General features: G+C 46.7%; 1 protein-coding gene and 2 long non-coding RNA genes across 6 annotated transcripts in view; 1 reads left to right on the forward strand and 2 right to left on the reverse strand.

The window, feature by feature from the left end:
• LOC145431714 (uncharacterized) overlaps window positions 1-19,093 on the reverse strand; it is a 196,955-nt gene that overhangs the window by 106,630 nt on the left and 71,232 nt on the right. The window lies entirely within an intron of this gene.
• Window positions 1-19,093, forward strand: part of LOC113031387 (aldehyde dehydrogenase, mitochondrial) — a 37,679-nt gene that overhangs the window by 14,315 nt on the left and 4,271 nt on the right. For all 3 annotated transcript variants that reach the window (XM_080307734.1, XM_026183428.2, XM_080307735.1), the window contains 7 exons: window positions 361-489; window positions 4,409-4,522; window positions 16,615-16,717; window positions 16,856-17,040; window positions 17,131-17,295; window positions 18,396-18,553; window positions 18,857-18,971. In XM_080307734.1, coding sequence (XP_080163860.1) covers window positions 361-489; window positions 4,409-4,522; window positions 16,615-16,717; window positions 16,856-17,040; window positions 17,131-17,295; window positions 18,396-18,553; window positions 18,857-18,971 — 969 coding nt within the window. The remainder of the gene's footprint in view (window positions 1-360; window positions 490-4,408; window positions 4,523-16,614; window positions 16,718-16,855; window positions 17,041-17,130; window positions 17,296-18,395; window positions 18,554-18,856; window positions 18,972-19,093) is intronic.
• On the reverse strand, window positions 682-15,958 carry LOC145431713 (uncharacterized). 2 transcript variants are annotated; one of them, XR_013911993.1, is made up of 3 exons: window positions 15,818-15,958; window positions 15,604-15,708; window positions 682-801 (listed from the first exon to the last, which is right to left on the reverse strand). It is a non-coding gene; the product is annotated as an uncharacterized LOC145431713 (long non-coding RNA). The 2 variants fall into 2 exon arrangements; XR_013911992.1 differs by lacking the exon at window positions 682-801 and adding an exon at window positions 13,469-13,558.

Here is a 19,093-nt window from a genome sequence, read left to right on the forward strand (position 1 = left end):
CTGTGTATAAATACACAAACAACACACATATGCTTTCAATTGTGTGATTTAAGTGATCAGGGTAGCTGTTTTGGAAGTTCAGTTAACTCTAGGAATTTGTTTTGGAGTTTGTACGTGCTTTTTCTCTTTAGGGGCCACCGTATATATTTTTAAAATATAAAATATAAAGAGAAAGAGCCGGCTCTTTTTAGTGAGTCGAGCCGAAAGAGACGGTTCTCTAAAAAGAGCTGGAATTCCCATCACTAGTAGAAACGATATGGATGATTTCCTTTGTCACAGAAGTGTTAATACAAGCAGGATGTGGATATTTTATAGGTGAAGTGTCAAATTATCTTTACTTATAATTGTCTCCTCCTGCAGTGGAACTTCCCTCTGCTGATGCAGGCGTGGAAACTTGGCCCTGCCTTAGCAACTGGTAACACTGTGGTGATGAAGGTCGCAGAGCAGACGCCACTCACTGCGCTTTATGTAGCCAGCCTAATCAAAGAGGTATGTTTCAGTTTGTAATCGCAAAGTATTAGTCATCACAAATGTAGTGCAGAGGAACGTCGACATCAGTATTTCAATCTTTTTCTTTGTTATGAACTTAAATTGTGAAATCTTGTTACATAATGTAGAGAAATGTGTTGTAAAATCAAAAGAAGTCCCCAAAATATCCATAAATATTTTTGTGCATCTTAACCTGGTCTGGGCCCGGGACACTGCAGCATAGACCTCGTCAGCCTCCTCTGGGGGACACCAGGTGCTCCAAAGCCAGCACAGAGATGCAGCGCTGCAAACAGCCCCACTGCAAGCTGTCTGCTGTAGCTCGATGAAACCAAAGGAAGCACATCATAAGCAAAAAGCAGAGATACGATCCTGAGCTCGCTGAACCTGAAGCCTGGCTGCTGCCTTGAAATTCAAATCAAATCAAAATTTATTTCTATAGCACATAATAAACAACAAAGTTGCCCAAAGTGCTTCACAGTCGGTCAGAGCAATAGCATAAGACAGAATAAAAAAGAAACGGTTAAAAGGAGGCAGGAAACAATATGAACAATACGGGTAAAAAAAACATAACTAGCCACGAAATAACATATTAGTTTGAATCAAAAGCCAGACTGGATGGACTCGGAGGAACGAATATAAGGAGGGAGGTTACTCCAGAGTCTGGACTTCAGACGGGACCTTGGTTGCGTCAGGAGCATTTGATTGGAAGATCAAGTGCCTTATTAGGGATATACAAATGAGTTTGCATAGATAGCTGGGAGCCAAATTGTTTAAAATTTTAAAGGTATGCAAGAGAATTTTTGAAATTGATACGATAATCAACAGGGAGCCAATGTAGGTTGGCTAAAACTGGTGTGATGTGGGGAAATTTAAGTTAAGTTAAGAGACGCGCAGCTGCGTTTCAAGCTAACTGGAGCCGGTGAACAGAGGAAGGTGGGAGGCCCGAGTAGAGGGAATTACAGTAGTGTGAATAAGCTTTTCGAGGTCCTTCAAAGGGAGGTATGGCTTTGCTTTAGATATCTGACGCAGCTGGTTGAAACAGTTTTTACCACAGAGGAGGTCGATTTCTCGAGTTTGAAAGAGCAGGAAAACACCAAGGTTTCTAACAGTGAGCGAGAGATGGCTAGCAAGGGGCCCTAAGGCATCAGGTACAGTGGGGCAAAAAAGTATTTAGTCAGCCACCGATTGTGCAAGTTCCCCCACCTAAAATGATGACAGAGGTCAGTAATTTGCACCAGAGGTACACTTCAACTGTGAGAGACAGAATGTGAAAAAAAAAATCCATGAATCCACATGGTAGGATTTGTAAAGAATTTATTCGTAAATTAGGGTGGAAAATAAGTATTTGGTCACCTCAAACAAGGAAAATCTCTGACTCTCACAGACCTGTAACGTCTTCTGTAAGAAGCTTTTCTGTCCCCCACTCGTTACCTGTATGAATGGCACCTGTTTGAATTCATCATCTGTATAAAAGACACCTGTCCACAGCCTCAAACAGTCAGACTCCAAACTCCGCCATGGCCAAGACCAAAGAGCTTTCGAAGGACACCAGGAAAAGTATTGTAGACCTGCACCAGACTGGGAAGAGTGAATCTACAATAGGCAAGCAGCTTGGTGTGAAAAAATCAACTGTGGGAGCAATCATCAGAAAATGGAAGACATACAAGACCACTGATAATCTCCCTCCATCTGGGGCTCCACGCAAGATCTCATCCCGTGGGGTCAAAATGATCATGAGAACGGTGAGCAAAGATCCCAGAACCACACGGGGGGACCTGGTGAATGACCTGCAGAGAGCTGGGACCAAAGTAACAAAGGTCACCATCAGTAACACACTACAACGGCAGGGAATCAAATCCCGCAGTGCCAGACGTGTTGCGCTGCTGAAGCCAGTGCATGTCCAGGCCCGTCTGAAGTTTGCCAGAGAGCACATGGATGATACAGCAGAGGATTGGGAGAATGTCATGTGGTCAGATGAAACCAAAGTAGAACTTTTTGGTATAAACTCAACTCGTCGTGTTTGGAGGAAGAAGAATACTGAGTTGCATCCCAAGAACACCATACCTACTGTGAAGCATGGGGGTGGAAACATCATGCTATGGGGCTGTTTTTCTGCCAAGGGGACAGGACGACTGATCCGTGTTAAGGACAGAATGAATGGGGCCATGTATCGTGAGATTTTGAGCCAAAACCTCCTTCCATCAGTGAGAACTTTGAAGATGAAACCAGGCTGGGTCTTCCAACATGACAATGATCCAAAACACACCGCCCGGGCAACAAAGGAGTGGCTCCGTAAGAAGCATTTGAAAGTCCTGGAGTGGCCTAGCCAGTCTCCAGACCTCAACCCCATAGAAAATCTGTGGCGGGAGTTGAAAGTCCGTGTTGCTCGGCGACAGCCCCAAAACATCACTGCTCTCGAGAAGATCTGCATGGAGGAATGGGCCAAAATACCAGCTACTGTGTGTGCAAACCTGGTAAAGACCTATAGTAAACGTTTGACCTCTGTTATTGCCAACAAAGGTTATGTTACAAAGTATTGAGTTGTATTTTTGTTATTGACCAAATACTTATTTTCCACCCTGATTTACCAATAAATTCTTTACAAATCCTACCATGTGGATTCATGGATTTTTTTTTCACATTCTGTCTCTCACAGTTGAAGTGTACCTCTGGTGCAAATTACTGACCTCTGTCATCATTTTAAGTGGGGGAACTTGCACAATCGGTGGCTGACTAAATACTTTTTTGCCCCACTGTAGCTGTTCCAGCGTGGTGTGACTATCAAAACTGTAACTTCGGTCTTATCCTGGTTCAGTGTGAGAGACATGATAACCAAGTTTAGTCTCTCTCATTTAGACAGTCAAATAGGGCTTGCAGAGAAGTAGAAACATCCGATGTCAAAGGGAAATGAATTTGTATGTCGTCGGCGTAGCAGTGAAGGAAATGTTATATTTTTAAAATATTAATCCTAACGGCTGCATGTACAAGGAAAAAAGAACTGGGCCGAGCACAGATCCTTGAGGAACACCACGGTGAATGGGGCAGAGGCCGAGGAGTGCTGCCCCATGGCTACGGAAAACGACCTCTCTGAGAGACAGGATTCAATCCATGAACTCATGAGCAACTGGTGACAAAGAGCAAACTCCCACCCAGCCCAGACTGAGAGAGGAATCTCCTCTCCAGCGCTGGCACACACTGTAGTCTGGGAGGTGTGATTTCCTCGGGAGCTGGAATACAACCTTTGGTACCACTATAGGGAGGAATGCTCTCCAACAGCCATCCCATAACAGAATTAGGTTTAATGTGATCTACCAGAGGGGCCAGGACACTGGAGAGCTTATTTTAACCACCTCAGCAGTCAAACGTGCGGCCATTTGTCAGTGAGCCAAAATGGATCAAGCAGCAGGACAAGGATCCCAGCACAGCAGGAAATCTACCACAGAGTGCCTGAAAAGGAAAAGAATTAAGGTCCTGCAGTGGTCTACTCAACACCAAGACCCTAACCCAACTGAAGTATTGTGCTGGGACCCTCAAAGAGCTGTGCATAAACAAATGCCCACAAAGCTCAATGAACTAAAGTATCGTTGTAAAGAAGAGCGAGTAAAATTCTCCGGGGGTGATGTGAGAGATTATTCACAGAGAAACCATCACTGCGACTTGCTGCTGAACCCGGGGGACGTCCTACACACTGCTGCTGCATTTTGGTTTCAGTTTTGGGAGATCAATAATGACGTGGTTTAACACATTGTGTATTGTTATTCATCTGAGTTGTATTTAAATCGTATAGGACCTGGTAAGGACGACATGATTTAAAAAATGTCCTGATGTGTTAAATTTTATTGAAAGAGAGAGTAATGTATTTTTGATGTGACCCTATACACAAAAAGCCAGGTTTTCCTAAGCTTTGGTTCTGTTCCAGGTGGGTTTTCCTGAAGGTGTTGTGAATATCCTGTCTGGCATGGGACCAACAGCTGGTGCTGCCATTGCAAGGCACATGGATGTCGACAAGGTGGCTTTTACTGGATCCACAGAGGTACGACAGTTATTGCCTTTTGTGCCACGAGTTGTTGGTTGGACAGTAACATGCTGTATGTTTGCTAAAACTCATAAATAATTACTGGCATGGCCGAAAGAACGAGTGGCAGAAATGAGCTTCCTCCAAAGGGTGGCCGGCCTCTCCCTCAGAGATAGGGTGAGGAGTTCAGCCAATCCGGGAGGGGCTCAGAGTCGAGTCGCTGCTCCTCCACATCGAAAGGAGCCAGCTGAGGTGGTTCAGGCATCTGATAAAGATGCCTCCTGGGCGCCTCCTGAGTGAGGTGTTCTGGGCATGTCCCACCAGGAGGAGGCCTCGGGGCAGACCCAGGATTACATCTCTCAGCTGGCCTGGGAACGCCTTGGTGATCCCCTGGATAAGCTGGAGCTGGGGAGAGAGGGGTCTGGGTTTCACTCCTTAGGCTGCTGCCCCGCGACCCGCAGATGGACGGAGGGAATTATTGGCACGAGGGGCTGGAAAACTAAAAACAAGTCAAAATATCCAAACCCTCTTATTCTGCACCAGCTGTCGGGCTATGTGATTGAAGCCAAACATGATATGGAGCAGAAAGTGACCACGGCCCAACAATGTGCTGTAGGCCGGCTTTTACTTCAGTTTGTTTCTGCAGCAACATAAAAAGGAGAGGTTTAAATGAGTCCACCACAGAATCACAAGGCTGAACCTGTCTATAAACACTGATATACATAATTAGAAGACATAAGGCTTCTAGAGTGCAAGCTTCACTTTTAGTTTGTGAAACAATTATGCCATTGTTCTTACAAACGCTAAAAATGAAAGATTTGCTGGGTCCTGTCAGAGAGGTGCATTTTAGATGGACTGCAAATGGACAGGCCAGGCAGAGAGCATTCAGACTGCATAACAATAGTGAACATGTGTGTGTAAATGCCAGAAATATGTGGAGCTCTGTTCTAAACATTTCAGGTGATATACAATGATGAAAATAAGGTCAAAGGAAACCGAAGCTTTGCCATTGTGTGTACAATGATTGGTAATGCTCGGAATTTAAACTTGTTTTCCAAATATTTAGCAGTCGTAGCAGCAGTGATCACAGGCAGCATTACTCGATCGGACAGCATCCAGCCTCAGAAGTTTGTCCCCTGAACGGGAGACTCCAAATGCAGCCGCAGATACAGTGGGGCAAAAAAGTATTTAGTCAGCCACCGATTGTGCAAGTTCCCCCACTTAAAATGATGACAGAGGTCAGTAATTTGCACCAGAGGTACACTTCAACTGTGAGAGACAGAATGTGAAAAAAAAATCCATGAATCCACATGGTAGGATTTGTAAAGAATTTATTCGTAAATCAGGGTGGAAAATAAGTATTTGGTCAATAACAAAAATACAACTCAATACTTTGTAACATAACCTTTGTTGGCAATAACAGAGGTCAAACGTTTACTATAGGTCTTTACCAGGTTTGCACACACAGTAGCTGGTATTTTGGCCCATTCCTCCATGCAGATCTTCTCGAGAGCAGTGATGTTTTGGGGCTGTCGCCGAGCAACACGGACTTTCAACTCCCGCCACAGATTTTCTATGGGGTTGAGGTCTGGAGACTGGCTAGGCCACTCCAGGACTTTCAAATGCTTCTTACGGAGCCACTCCTTTGTTGCCCGGGCGGTGTGTTTTGGATCATTGTCATGTTGGAAGACCCAGCCTCGTTTCATCTTCAAAGTTCTCACTGATGGAAGGAGGTTTTGGCTCAAAATCTCACGATACATGGCCCCATTCATTCTGTCCTTAACACGGATCAGTCGTCCTGTCCCCTTAGGATAGACAGGATTAGTCCATCCTGAGCTGTCTCCATAGGTGAGATGTTTGTTTTTTCGATCCTTCCGGCGCCCCCCGTGTGCGGCAGCCTGTTACAGCAGCTCTGCTCAATCTGAGTTTCTTTCTTTCTTATCTTTTCTTCTCGTAATTTTTTTTTATAACTAACGTATCAGTAATTAGACTCTGCAACCATGTTCTACCGTTTTGTGCTAGTTCTGGTCGTTTTTCTTAGTTTATTTCTACTTTTTTCACGCGTGTCTGGGGACCCAGAGCAGAGATCCTTTGTTTACAGTAAGGATCAGCTGTTAGCGCTGCGTCCTGCAGCGGTACTGCCGGCGGACAGACCCGATATTCCCAGCGAGCTGAGGAGGAAAAGACGGGGGTGTCGTGCTGGGAAGGAGCGCCGTCGCCCGAGAAGGAGACGTTATCGACCATCTCTTCCTTCTGTAATTATTGGAAACGTAAGATCTTTGCCCAATAAGATGGATGAGCTCACGTCGCTAACCTGGTCACAGAGGGAGTACCGGCAATGTAGCATCATGATGCTAACGGAGTCGTGGCTAACACCGCTAACTCCGGACACAAGCGTGACACTACCGGGATTTCAGATGCTGCAAGCGGACAGGACCAGAGACAGCGGTAAGAGGAAAGGAGGGGGACTGGCAGTTTTTGTGAACGACAGATGGTGTAACCCTGGGCACATCACTGTGAAAGAACAACTCTGCAGCAGAGACATTGAGCTGTTAGCCGTTAGCATGCGTCCGTACTATCTGCCCCGGGAGTTCTCGCATGTTATCGCGATAACAGCGTATGTCCCCCCCTCGGCCAACGCGGATGCAGCCTGTGACACTCTCCACTCAGTGGTCAGCAGACTGCAAACACAATCTCCGAGAGCCCTTCTCATAATATCAGGGGACTTCAATCATGTCTCACTGGACTCCACACTGCCCACCTTCACCCAGTATGTGACCTGCTCAACCAGAGACAATAAAACACTGGACTTACTGTATGCCAATGCAGAAGAGGCATACAGTTCATCACCTCTCCCTCCCCTGGGCAGATCTGATCACAACCTGGTGCACCTTGTCCCTGTGTATGAGCCCTTAGTGCGCAGGGAGCCACCAGCCACCCGCACAGTGCAGAGATGGTCAGAGGAGAGCGAGGAGGCTCTTAAGGACTGTTTTGAGTCGACTGTGTGGGAGGTGATCTGTGACGACCATGGAGAGGACATCGACAGCCTTACTACATGCATTACTGACTATATTAATTTCTGTGTGGATAACACCGTACCTACCAGGACTGTACGGTGTTTCTCCAACAACAAACCTTGGATTACCCCAGAAATTAAAGCTGTCCTCAAGCAGAAGAGGAGGGCCTTCAAATCCAGAGACAAAGAGGAGTTGAAAAGGGTGCAGAGAGAGCTGAGGGGACTGATAAGGAATGGGAAGGAGAGCTACAGGCAGAAGATGGAGAACCAGCTTCAGCAAAACAACGTTGGTGAAGTCTGGAGAGGCCTCAGAACCATCTCAGGCCACAAACAGCAGAACTCTCTACCTGGGAGGGATGTGAGGTGGGCAAATGAACTGAATCATTTCTTCAACAGATTTGATTCAACCATGAGACAGTCTACAACATCGGCTGCAGACTCACCCACCCCCACTGCTGCTGTTCCACCTCTGACACTTCACACCTCCTCTATTCACCCTGCTCACTCCCCCCCACCCCCAACAACAGCATCCAATACACACTCAACACAAGGCTCCAGCCTGTCTCTCTCAACCACCCAGGTTAGGAGGGAACTGAGGAGGATTAATGGCAAGAAGGCAGCGGGTCCAGATGGCATCAGCTCGAGGGTCGTCAGGTCCTGCGCGGACCAACTGTGTGGGGTGATGGAGCACCTCTTCAACCTGAGCCTGAGGTTGGGAAGAGTCCCACAGCTCTGGAAAACCTCCTGTGTTGTACCAGTGCCAAAGACTTCACGCCCCAAGGACCTCAACAGCTACAGGCCGGTGGCTCTGACATCCCACCTGATGAAGACCCTGGAGCGGTTGGTCCTGGCTCAGCTTCGGCGCCTAACAAGCTCATCACTGGACCCACTTCAGTTTGCCTACCAGCCTGGCATTGGCGCGGATGATGCCGTCATTCACCTCCTACATCGTTCCCTCGCTCACCTGGAGACCGCTGGAAGCACTGTGAGAATCATGTTCTTTGATTTCTCCAGTGCCTTCAACACCATTCTTCCCTCGGTTCTAAAGGACAAGCTGGAGAACTCTGGAGTGGACCATCACCTCACTACCTGGATTTTGGATTACCTCACCGACCGACCACAGTATGTGAGGACTCAGGGCTGTGTGTCGGACAGGGTCGTCTGCAGTACGGGGGCCCCACAGGGAACGTTTCTGGCTCCGTTCCTCTTCACCATCTACACTGCAGACTTCTCCCACAATTCCACCCAGTGCTTCCTGCAGAAGTTCTCTGATGACTCTGCAATAGTCGGCCTCATCACTGATGGGGACGACAAGGAGTACAGAGGACTGACTCAAGACTTTGTGGACTGGTGCCAGCTGAACTACCTCCAGATCAATGCCAGTAAAACCAAGGAGCTGGTGGTAGACTTCCGCAGGCACAAGCATTCTCCACTGCAACCACTGAACATCCAGGGTATGGACATTGAGGCTGTGGACAGCTACAGGTACCTTGGTGTTCATCTGAACAATAGACTGGACTGGACTCATAACTCAGACGCCCTCTACAGGAAAGGGCAGAGCAGGCTGTACCTGCTGCGGAGACTCAGGTCGTTTGGGGTGGAGGGCCCACTCCTGAAGACCTTCTATGACTCTGTGGTGGCTTCTGCTATCTTTTATGGTGTGGTCTGCTGGGGCGGCAGCATCTCTGCTGGGGACAGGAAGAGACTGAACAGGGTGATCCGAAGGGCCAGCTCTGTTCTAGGATGCCCTCTGGACCCAGTGGAGGTGGTGAGTGACAGGAGAACGGCGGCTAAGCTGTCATCACTGTTGGACAACATCTCCCACCCCATGCAGCAGACTGTGACAGCACTGAGCAGCTCCTTCAGTGGGAGACTGCGGCACCCACGGTGTGGGACGGAGAGATTTCGCAGGTCTTTCCTCCCCACTGCTGTCAGACTCCATAATAAAGACTTTAACTGATCAAGCACACACATCCATACATGTGCAATAATCCTAAGTGCAATAATCCTTTCTGTCATCGTTGTATTTTTACTCAGTTGTATATAGCATTCGTATTCTATTTTTATCTTATTGTATATTTTTATTCTATTTTATTCTACTGTATATAGTATATTATTTTATTCTATTCTGTACAGCTGTGTACTGTATTTATTCTTATTGTATTCTAATTTTTGCCTCATAACTTTTGCACTGTCCACTTCCTGCTGTGACAAAACAAATTTCCCACGTGTGGGACTAATAAAGGTTATCTTATCTTATCTTATCTTATCTTATCTTGGCAGAAAAACAGCCCCATAGCATGATGTTTCCACCCCCATGCTTCACAGTAGGTATGGTGTTCTTGGGATGCAACTCAGTATTCTTCTTCCTCCAAACACGACGAGTTGAGTTTATACCAAAAAGTTCTACTTTGGTTTCATCTGACCACATGACATTCTCCCAATCCTCTGCTGTATCATCCATGTGCTCTCTGGCAAACTTCAGACGGGCCTGGACATGCACTGGCTTCAGCAGCGGAACACGTCTGGCACTGCGGGATTTGATTCCCTGCCGTTGTAGTGTGTTACTGATGGTGACCTTTGTTACTTTGGTCCCAGCTCTCTGCAGGTCATTCACCAGGTCCCCCCGTGTGGTTCTGGGATCTTTGCTCACCGTTCTCATGATCATTTTGACCCCACGGGATGAGATCTTGCGTGGAGCCCCAGATGGAGGGAGATTATCAGTGGTCTTGTATGTCTTCCATTTTCTGATGATTGCTCCCACAGTTGATTTTTTCACACCAAGCTGCTTGCCTATTGTAGATTCACTCTTCCCAGTCTGGTGCAGGTCTACAATACTTTTCCTGGTGTCCTTCGAAAGCTCTTTGGTCTTGGCCATGGCGGAGTTTGGAGTCTGACTGTTTGAGGCTGTGGACAGGTGTCTTTTATACAGATGATGAGTTCAAACAGGTGCCATTCATACAGGTAACGAGTGGGGGACAGAAAAGCTTCTTACAGAAGACGTTACAGGTCTGTGAGAGCCAGAGATTTTCCTTGTTTGAGGTGACCAAATACTTATTTTCCACCCTAATTTACGAATAAATTCTTTACAAATCCTACCATGTGAATTCATGGATTTTTTTTTCACATTCTGTCTCTCACAGTTGAAGTGTACCTCTGGTGCAAATTACTGACCTCTGTCATCATTTTAAGTGGGGGAACTTGCACAATCGGTGGCTGACTAAATACTTTTTTGCCCCACTGTACCTGCAAAAACACTGCAGTAGTCAGTTACAGGTGCAAAAACTCCATTTGATGACAGGTAGGGAGAACCAGCCCATGTAAACTGGTCTTAGTGAGGGACCGTGCAAACCACAGACTACAGCTGTAAAAGGCTGTGGGGGACTGCGAGCGGGCACGTGGTGTGGACACCCACATCTGTGAATGAGAGAACTCGAGAACGAGGCAACATGGGATTGAGATTAGAGCAGCAATTATTGATAAAGAATCTTTTTTAATGAGCAATAATAAAAACTCAGACATTACAATGTTTAATGGTTTAAATGAGCATCTGTCACATCTGTCAGCGCCTCGCAGTTTTACTGTGTACATTTTTATTGGTCTGCAAAAAAACTTTTATTTGTATATCTTACAAAAGCCTTGACCTGTGGCCTGGTGCACCCCCAAACAGTAAAGGTTTTACTGGGAAAAACATGTTCTTCGTCTCTCCCTGAGGTCAGTGTCTCTGTAACAGCTCTTTGCTCTTTGCCGTGCGTACAGACAGACTTCATCACTGCTGCGGTTGTGTTACCAGTCTTCTTATTAAAAACTGGGCCTGCTTGGGCTTAATGTTGTCATACCTTATATTCACACACTGCTCGTAGATACATTTCTATTGCTCGTCTAGTTTTAGTCAGAAATGTGGTTAAACATCATCATTATATGACCCTGAATGTAGAAACCAGGCAAAATTTATGTCGTAAAATAACCCGTCGTAGTCGCCTGAAGCCTCTCCCGGCTTTCTTAAGACTGCTGATGAATAAATAAATAAATACATTAATAATATGATCAGCCCTGGCGCAGGGGGCCTCTTGTGCATCGGCCTAACTGGGGGGCTCTTCAACTGGCGGGGAGGTTGTTCCATCCTTGCAGGAGTCCACTCTGCAGGTGGGGGAGAGACATAGGAGAGGTGGAGAATAAACTTAACCTGGGTGTCTGTTGTCTTGTGTAGTCTGGGAGACGATTGAATGTTGGGGTGGGTACAGTTTCCTCTGCGGTGGGGTGGGGTGGGCTGCCCCGGGTCCTGTGGGGCTTGGCAGTGCTGCTACCGTAGGCCCCGGTCTGGATGGACCTGGGCTCCCTTGCCTTGGTGGGTACCAGAGGACGGGGGTGCCTACTGGGGTCAGCGGGGGAGCTGGCCCTAGGGAGGGGCATCCTCCCCTCCCTTCTTTTCCTCCCCATCCCCGGCTGCCTCCCTCTTCCCGCTCCACCACACTCACCCACATGGCCTTGGGGTGCGGGTGTGTCACGAGGGTGCAGGGGAGACATCCCCCCCCCCCCCCCCCCCCTGTCCCCTTCTGGCCACCTGTGCCTCAATTTTATCTCACAACTTAGACATCCACATTACTCACACTCTCATAACACACACATACATATAGGGCCTTGAGGGTGGGCACGTTAACGGTGTCCAGCGGACGGTCTGTGTACTCAAACCTACCTCTGGCGCCGGTGCCCACCTCTCAATTTTAAACCCATGTAGACATTGAGGGTTCTCGGGAGGGGCCGTGCTGACACCTGCTGCTCTCTGGCAGCAGCACCATGCTCTCCCGGGTTTTAAATGCACTTTAGAACAACACGCAGCAACACTACACATGAGCGGGAGGAGGGAGGTATGGGGTCTTCACACTCCCCCGTTCTCTGCTGGCCATTGGGGCGGGGGGGCTGGGAGGAGATGTTGGCTGTCCGATTGGCCTCCCTGCTGCTGCGGAGCCTGGGACGGTCTGCTTGCCTCCACCCCGGGGTGAAGGGTAACATCTCTTGGGTCTGGATGCTGTTTCCCCCTCTGGGGGCGAGGGTACCTGGACCCGGGGTATAGAGTATGTTTGGGGAGTGTGATTGTGTGTACTTGTCCATTTATGTCAATCCTTACGTTGGGTGAGTGCTGAGTGTTTGTATATGTGTGCATGAGGGTGGGAATGCATGTTTGTGTCTGTGTGTGCCTGTTTGTCTGTGTCTATATGTCAGGTCAGGTCTTACACTCCACCTCTCTGGGAACTCCCAGGCCCTCCAAGGCCTGTCTCCCCTCACCACACTCCCTGCCGGTGACAGATGCCCTCAGGGATCGGTGCGTTGGTGGTTCTTGGTGTCCGGGGCTGGGCGCTCAGGTATGTACCAGCTCACTCCCGGTGACTACTTGGCGGGGCCTGGCGCCTGTTGCTCGATCAGGCCTCTTCCGGGGCACGGGGGGCCCTCGGGCCTCCGGCCTCTGGGCCTGCGGCTCGGTTCACTCTGGCACAGCTGACTGCCGACAGAGCCGGCGGACACGCCGGTGCAGCCCCCTCTAGCTTCTGCTCGGTGGCTACTGGGTGATGCCTCGTCTGGGGATCCTCAGCTCTTCCCAGGAGGGTGGCACGATGCCCCTCCGGTGGTCCTCCTTGGGCTCTCGCACTCTGGGGCCTCTGGATGTCTGGAGCCTGGATCTCCTCCATGCCTGCTTCATGCCCTGGGGGCGGGGCTATGGTCCTCTACATCCTCTTGCAGACCATTACATGTGGAAACCTTTTGAATACAAGCGCGCAAAAGCCCAAAATTACACCTTTCTTGGCTGCTACTTGAAAGCACATTGTGCGCTGTCGGTCCTGCGTGCTGCACAACAACATTGAATATTTAGTATTTACTGCTGTTTACACTTAGCTAGATTAATGCGAAGGTGTTGTGTTTAGTATGTTGCTCTGTTTTTTTTGCTTGTTTTCTCTTCTTCTCTCAACAGGGGATCCAGGAGATTTTTTTTCCTTTCTCACTGTCCCTCTCCCCTTCTGTTTTTCTTTTCCTTCATCTTTCTTAAAAAACAAAAACAAAAAAAAAACAAAAAACATTGATCGCTGGATATGATTGTTCTAATAAAGCTATCATTACTGAAAAAAATAATATGATTAGTAAATTACATTATGTAGATGTCGTAACGGTAGTTTTACTAATAATTTGTGGATTTGTTTTTAACTCTCCTTCCACACTCTGACAAATGTCAAACACTAATAATAATCACAATGAGTCCTGACTATCAAGTGTGGAGTCCTGTCACAGTGTAAAATAAACACTGATAAATGAGACAAATGACAAACTCAAACTTTCTCTTATGCCTGGCTGTGATTTTAACACAGTACATGTTCTTCTGTGGAGGAATCACTGACACAAAGTATTTACAGAACATTGTTATAAAAGTACTGCTCTTCTTTGTGTTTCGCTGAACTTTATGACAATGTTAAAATGAGGAATTTTTGCTTCAGCATCATTTGCATCATTACTATTATTTTTATTACTGTTGAAATCCCAAGTATGCAGTCTGGAATACATTACTGAAACTGGTGTTAAGACATCTACAAACTTTGGGATATCATGTTGAATTTATAATAAAGTATAGCTCAAAAATGTGGACAAGTCGTTTCCACTTGATGGAAGGATCTAAAAAATCAGAATAGACCTATTTATAAGCAACAAACTTATATACAGCTATTTACACAAAGTGCAGCTAATGCCTCAGCAATGTTTGTGCAACTATTTAAACTGTTGACAGAAAACTCTGATTCAAAATCCATCATTTCTCTGGGAAGGGTTCTGATTCTGTGCTGTGTTGATCTGGTGGAGCCGGCACACAAATACAGAACGTCTGGATCGGCTCTGATCCTATTACCCAGCAGGCAATGCAGAGTTTACATGGAGCTGATGGGTGAGGGCACTCGCCTAATTCTGTTCCAGCAGCTCCCTCTAGAACAGGTCACCTCAAACGGGCTCTTACTTTTAAAAGGCTGGAATAACCTGTTAGAGCTATTCATACTAATGTTTCACAAAGGGTTAAAAGGTGAATGTGCACAATTTAGGCTTTAATTGCAAGATGTTTTATTAAGAGGGGAAAGCAGAAATAAATAATAATCAAACAGAATCAAATCACCTGAGGTTTACTTATCTACTCCGAGCTAATGCTGACTTTGTTCTGATCTTTGTGAGCAGAATGGTTGGACAGAGTGCATTTCTCTTTGTGTTACATGCTCTGGGTGGAAATCTAAATTTCCTTAATTTTATAACCTAACATGGCAAAAATGATCTATGGTCCACCTGGGCCTTACACAGAGCTTCTGTCTGATTTCTCAGACTTTATATCTAATTTAGTTCTGAGCTCAGATAAAATAATTATTGTGGGTGATTTTAACATCCATGTAGATGCTAAAAATGACAGCCTCAACATGGCATTTAATCTGTTATTAGACTCAATTGGCTTCTCTCAAAATGTAAAAGAACCCACCCACCACTTTAATCACACTCTAGATCTTGTTTTAACATATGGCATAGAAACTGAACCTTTAACAGTGTTTCCTGAAAACCCTCTGCTGTCTGATCATTTCCTGATAACATTTACATTTACAATAATTGATTACACAGCAGTGGAGAGTAGACTTTATCACAGTAGATGTCTTTCTGAAAGCGCTGTAACTAAGTTTAAGAATATAATCCACCCACTAGAGAAATAGTTTGCTGCTTTATAAGAAAGCCCTCCGCAAAGCCAGAACATCTTACTATTCATCACTGATTGAAGAAAATAAGAACAACCCCAGGTTTCTCTTCAGCTCTGTAGCCAGGCTGACAAACAGTCAGAGCTCTGTTGAGCCAACCATCCCTTTAACAGAAATTGTATTGGGAGAGCAGCCTGTTGTGCCTGACAGAGACATGGCTGAAACATCATTACCGACTCTGTGATGAGTTTTAGTGGCTTCAGAATGAGCAGACAGAGCAGAGTGAGTGGTGTAACCCTATGCATCATACCATATCCATCACTGACCGGATATGCAACGAGGGCACTGAGCTGTTGGTGACTGGCTGTGTTACCTACCAAGGGAGGTACTTGACTTGATGGCCTGGAGAGTTCAGGAAGGAGTCTGATGTTCAGGTAGACAGGGAACAGGTGGAAGAGGACCTGCAGAGGGTGAAGTATGTGCTGGAGGAAGAATGAAAGTCGGTAGAAGCAATGAGGGAATGAGACGGACATGGAGGGAAAGGTGAACATGGAAAACATGGAGGTGCTGAGGGTAGACGAGTTTAAATACCTGGAGTCCAACCACCAAAGCAACAGACGGTTCACAAGAGGGGGGAAGAAGAGAGTGCAGGCAGGCTGGAGTGGGCGGAGTCAGGGGTGATATGTAACCAAAGGATAGCAGCAGGATGTCATGTGGCGATGTGAAGCAGGCAGGATGACGACCAAAAATGCAGACTCATAGGCAGGACCTCACTCAAAAACAGCTTTGTTGATGGATGCCAGAAATACAAAGCTAGACTTGGATACACAGGAAAACAAAACAGTTTCGTTTGGTCATTATTTAAAGTATTGTTTAGATGTTTCTGTGATCTTCTAGAATAGAATAGCCCTTTGTTATCACCGTACATATACTCCACGCTAATTCAGAGCAGCCACACATCCATTACCTGCTTTATGTGCAAAGACCTGGATCTGTACTGTGGATGCAGCTCTTTGTTAGATTTGTAGAGTCAAGTAAAAGAAATTAGAACAAATGATGTGTTTTTGTGACAGGCTGTAGTAACAAAGAGCAGAAAAGACAGCACTATGTTAAGTGTCTTTTTTTATTCTTGAATGATTCATAGGTGAGTGTTACGCAACTTAACCAAAAGAAATAATGCCTGACGAGCACGGCTCTGAGTGAGTGAACAAGCAGCCAGTGTGCAAAGAGAAATTTTGCATTTTGATTAGAAAGCGGGAAAAATGTTGAGTCATTTTTTTCTGCAAAATTGACAGCGTATGTTTTAATCCACACGCCTGGTGAATTTTAACGCTCACATCATAAGTAGCAGTGTTGAATATAGCTCTGCCTTTCCTCCTGTCGGTCAGGTGGGTCATCTAATCCAGCAGGCTTCAGGCAGCAGCAACCTGAAGAAAGTCACTTTGGAGCTGGGAGGAAAGAGCCCCAACATCATCCTGTCTGATGCCGACAGTACGTCCTCTGTCCTAAGTCTTCTGCTTTGTGGCAGTGACTGCTATAATGTTACCACTGGACAGTCTAAGAATCTTAGTGCTGCTTCTGTTTTAAGATTGTCTCCAGTGAAAGTTTTTCTGTTTCTTCCTGATTCAGTGGAGTACGCTGTGGAGCAGTCCCACTTCGCTCTGTTTTTCAACCAAGGCCAGTGTTGCTGTGCTGGCTCTCGAACCTATGTCCAAGCCGATGTCTACGATGAGTTTGTGGAGCGCAGTGTGGAGCGAGCCAAGAAACGAGTTGTAGGAGATCCTTTTAACCTTAAGACAGAGCAGGGACCTCAGGTACACATATATAAAGTCTGTGTTGTTCTCAGAGTCGAGTACTTTGCGCCGTCACATACAATCGATGTATTCTTCCAATAAACTCTCCAGATAGATCAGGAGCAATTCAACAAGATTCTGGGATACATCAGCAGCGGGAAGAGAGAAGGAGCCAAGCTGATGTGTGGAGGAGGAATAGCTGCAGACAGAGGATACTTCATCCAGCCTACTGTGTTTGGAGATGTCCAGGACAACATGACCATTGCCAGAGAGGAGGTAGGATGGAGAATAAATAACCATTATAACTGTAACTGTTTTATATCAGTGTACTCTCGTAGTCCAGACAAAATCATGTAAACCTACACTGAGGACAAACACACTGACACTTAATTTGCAACAGGGCTTAGGCTGCTGGGAATGTCCCATGATGCACTGAGTGTTTCTTTTTCACTCAGCATGTGTTTACACGACACTTTGGATTTAATCCTTTGTTATTATTCACGTCTGTCTCTCTTCCACAGCATGTCTTAATCCTGTCTTCCTCCCCTCACCCCCAACCAATCGCAGCAGATGGCCCCGCCCCTCCCTGAGCCTGGTTCTGCTGGAGGTTTCTTCCTGTTAAAAGGGAGTTTTTCCTTCCCACTGTCGCCAAAGTGCTTGTTCATAGGGGGTCATCTGAGATTTCTCTGTTATCTTTGTATTATTGTAGGGTCTACCATACAATATAAAGCACCTTGAGGCGACTGTTGTTGTGATCTGACTGGATTATTTACATAAATAGACTCTAATCGAATTGGATTCATCTTAATTCAGGTGTCAGTCTGAGGGTCACTGTGGAGTGCTCACAGGATTAAAGTGTGGTACCACTGCAAAGCTCCAGACGTGGCTGCTGAGAGCGTAAACGTTGCCTTCCTTTACATCGTGCAATTAACACACACACGCACACACGCACACCCACACACACGCACACACACACACACACGCACACATGCACACACACACACACACACACACGCACGCACACACACGCACGCACACACCCACACACACGCACGCACGCACGCACACGCACACACACGCACACCCACACACACACCCACACACACGCACCCACACACACACCCACACACACACACACGCACACACACACACACACACACGCACACACACACACGCACGCACACACACACACACACGCACGCACACACCCACACACACGCACGCACACACCCACACACACGCACGCACACACCCACACCCACACACGCACGCACACACGCACACACACACACACACACACACACCTGGTAATTTCTCACTGTTGATGTTTCTAAAATACTTTTTTGCTTTCGTGTCTCTCTTGTTTTGATTTGCAGATTTTTGGTCCAGTGATGCAAATCTTGAAGTTTAAAACGCTCGAGGAGGTAGTGACAAGAGCCAATGACACAAAATATGGGCTTGCAGCCGCCGTGTTTACTAAGGACATCGATAAGGCCAACTATGTGTCCAGTGGACTTCGTGCTGGCACAGTCTGGTAAGGAGAGATTAATAGGATCACTAATGTGCAAACATTCACAGAGGAGGGAAAAGTTGTGTGTTTGAGTGTGTGCACTGAGAGCCTCTCTGTCCTGGAGCATGAGGGGGAATACTGACGTTTCTAATAAGGCCAGGTTTTTCAGTTATTTGTGTAGCTGCACTTTCCAAACACCTACAAATCCAGCTGCTGGAGGACATCACGCAGCAGCGCGTCATCACTGGTTGGATGTCCACACTATGTTGCTGTAGCTCAGTATTCATTCAGGCCATGTTTAACATCAGCGTTTGTGTTCTTTTGCAGGATTAATTGCTACGACGTGTTTGGGGCTCAGGCTCCGTTTGGAGGCTACAAGGCTTCAGGTGTCGGCAGAGAGCTGGGCCAGTACGGCTTGGACAACTACACAGAAGTTAAAACGGTAATCACTGCTGCCATTTGGTGCTTACAGGCTTTGAATAGGTGGCTCTCATATCTTTAAGCTGGGAATCATAGGTGAGGTTATCATTAGCTTTTCCTTTATTCTGAGCCTCAGAGCACATG

Source organism: Astatotilapia calliptera, chromosome 11, assembly GCF_964374335.1.
Source record: "Astatotilapia calliptera chromosome 11, fAstCal68.1, whole genome shotgun sequence".
In the NCBI taxonomy this organism is placed as follows: Eukaryota; Metazoa; Chordata; class Actinopteri; order Cichliformes; family Cichlidae; genus Astatotilapia; species Astatotilapia calliptera.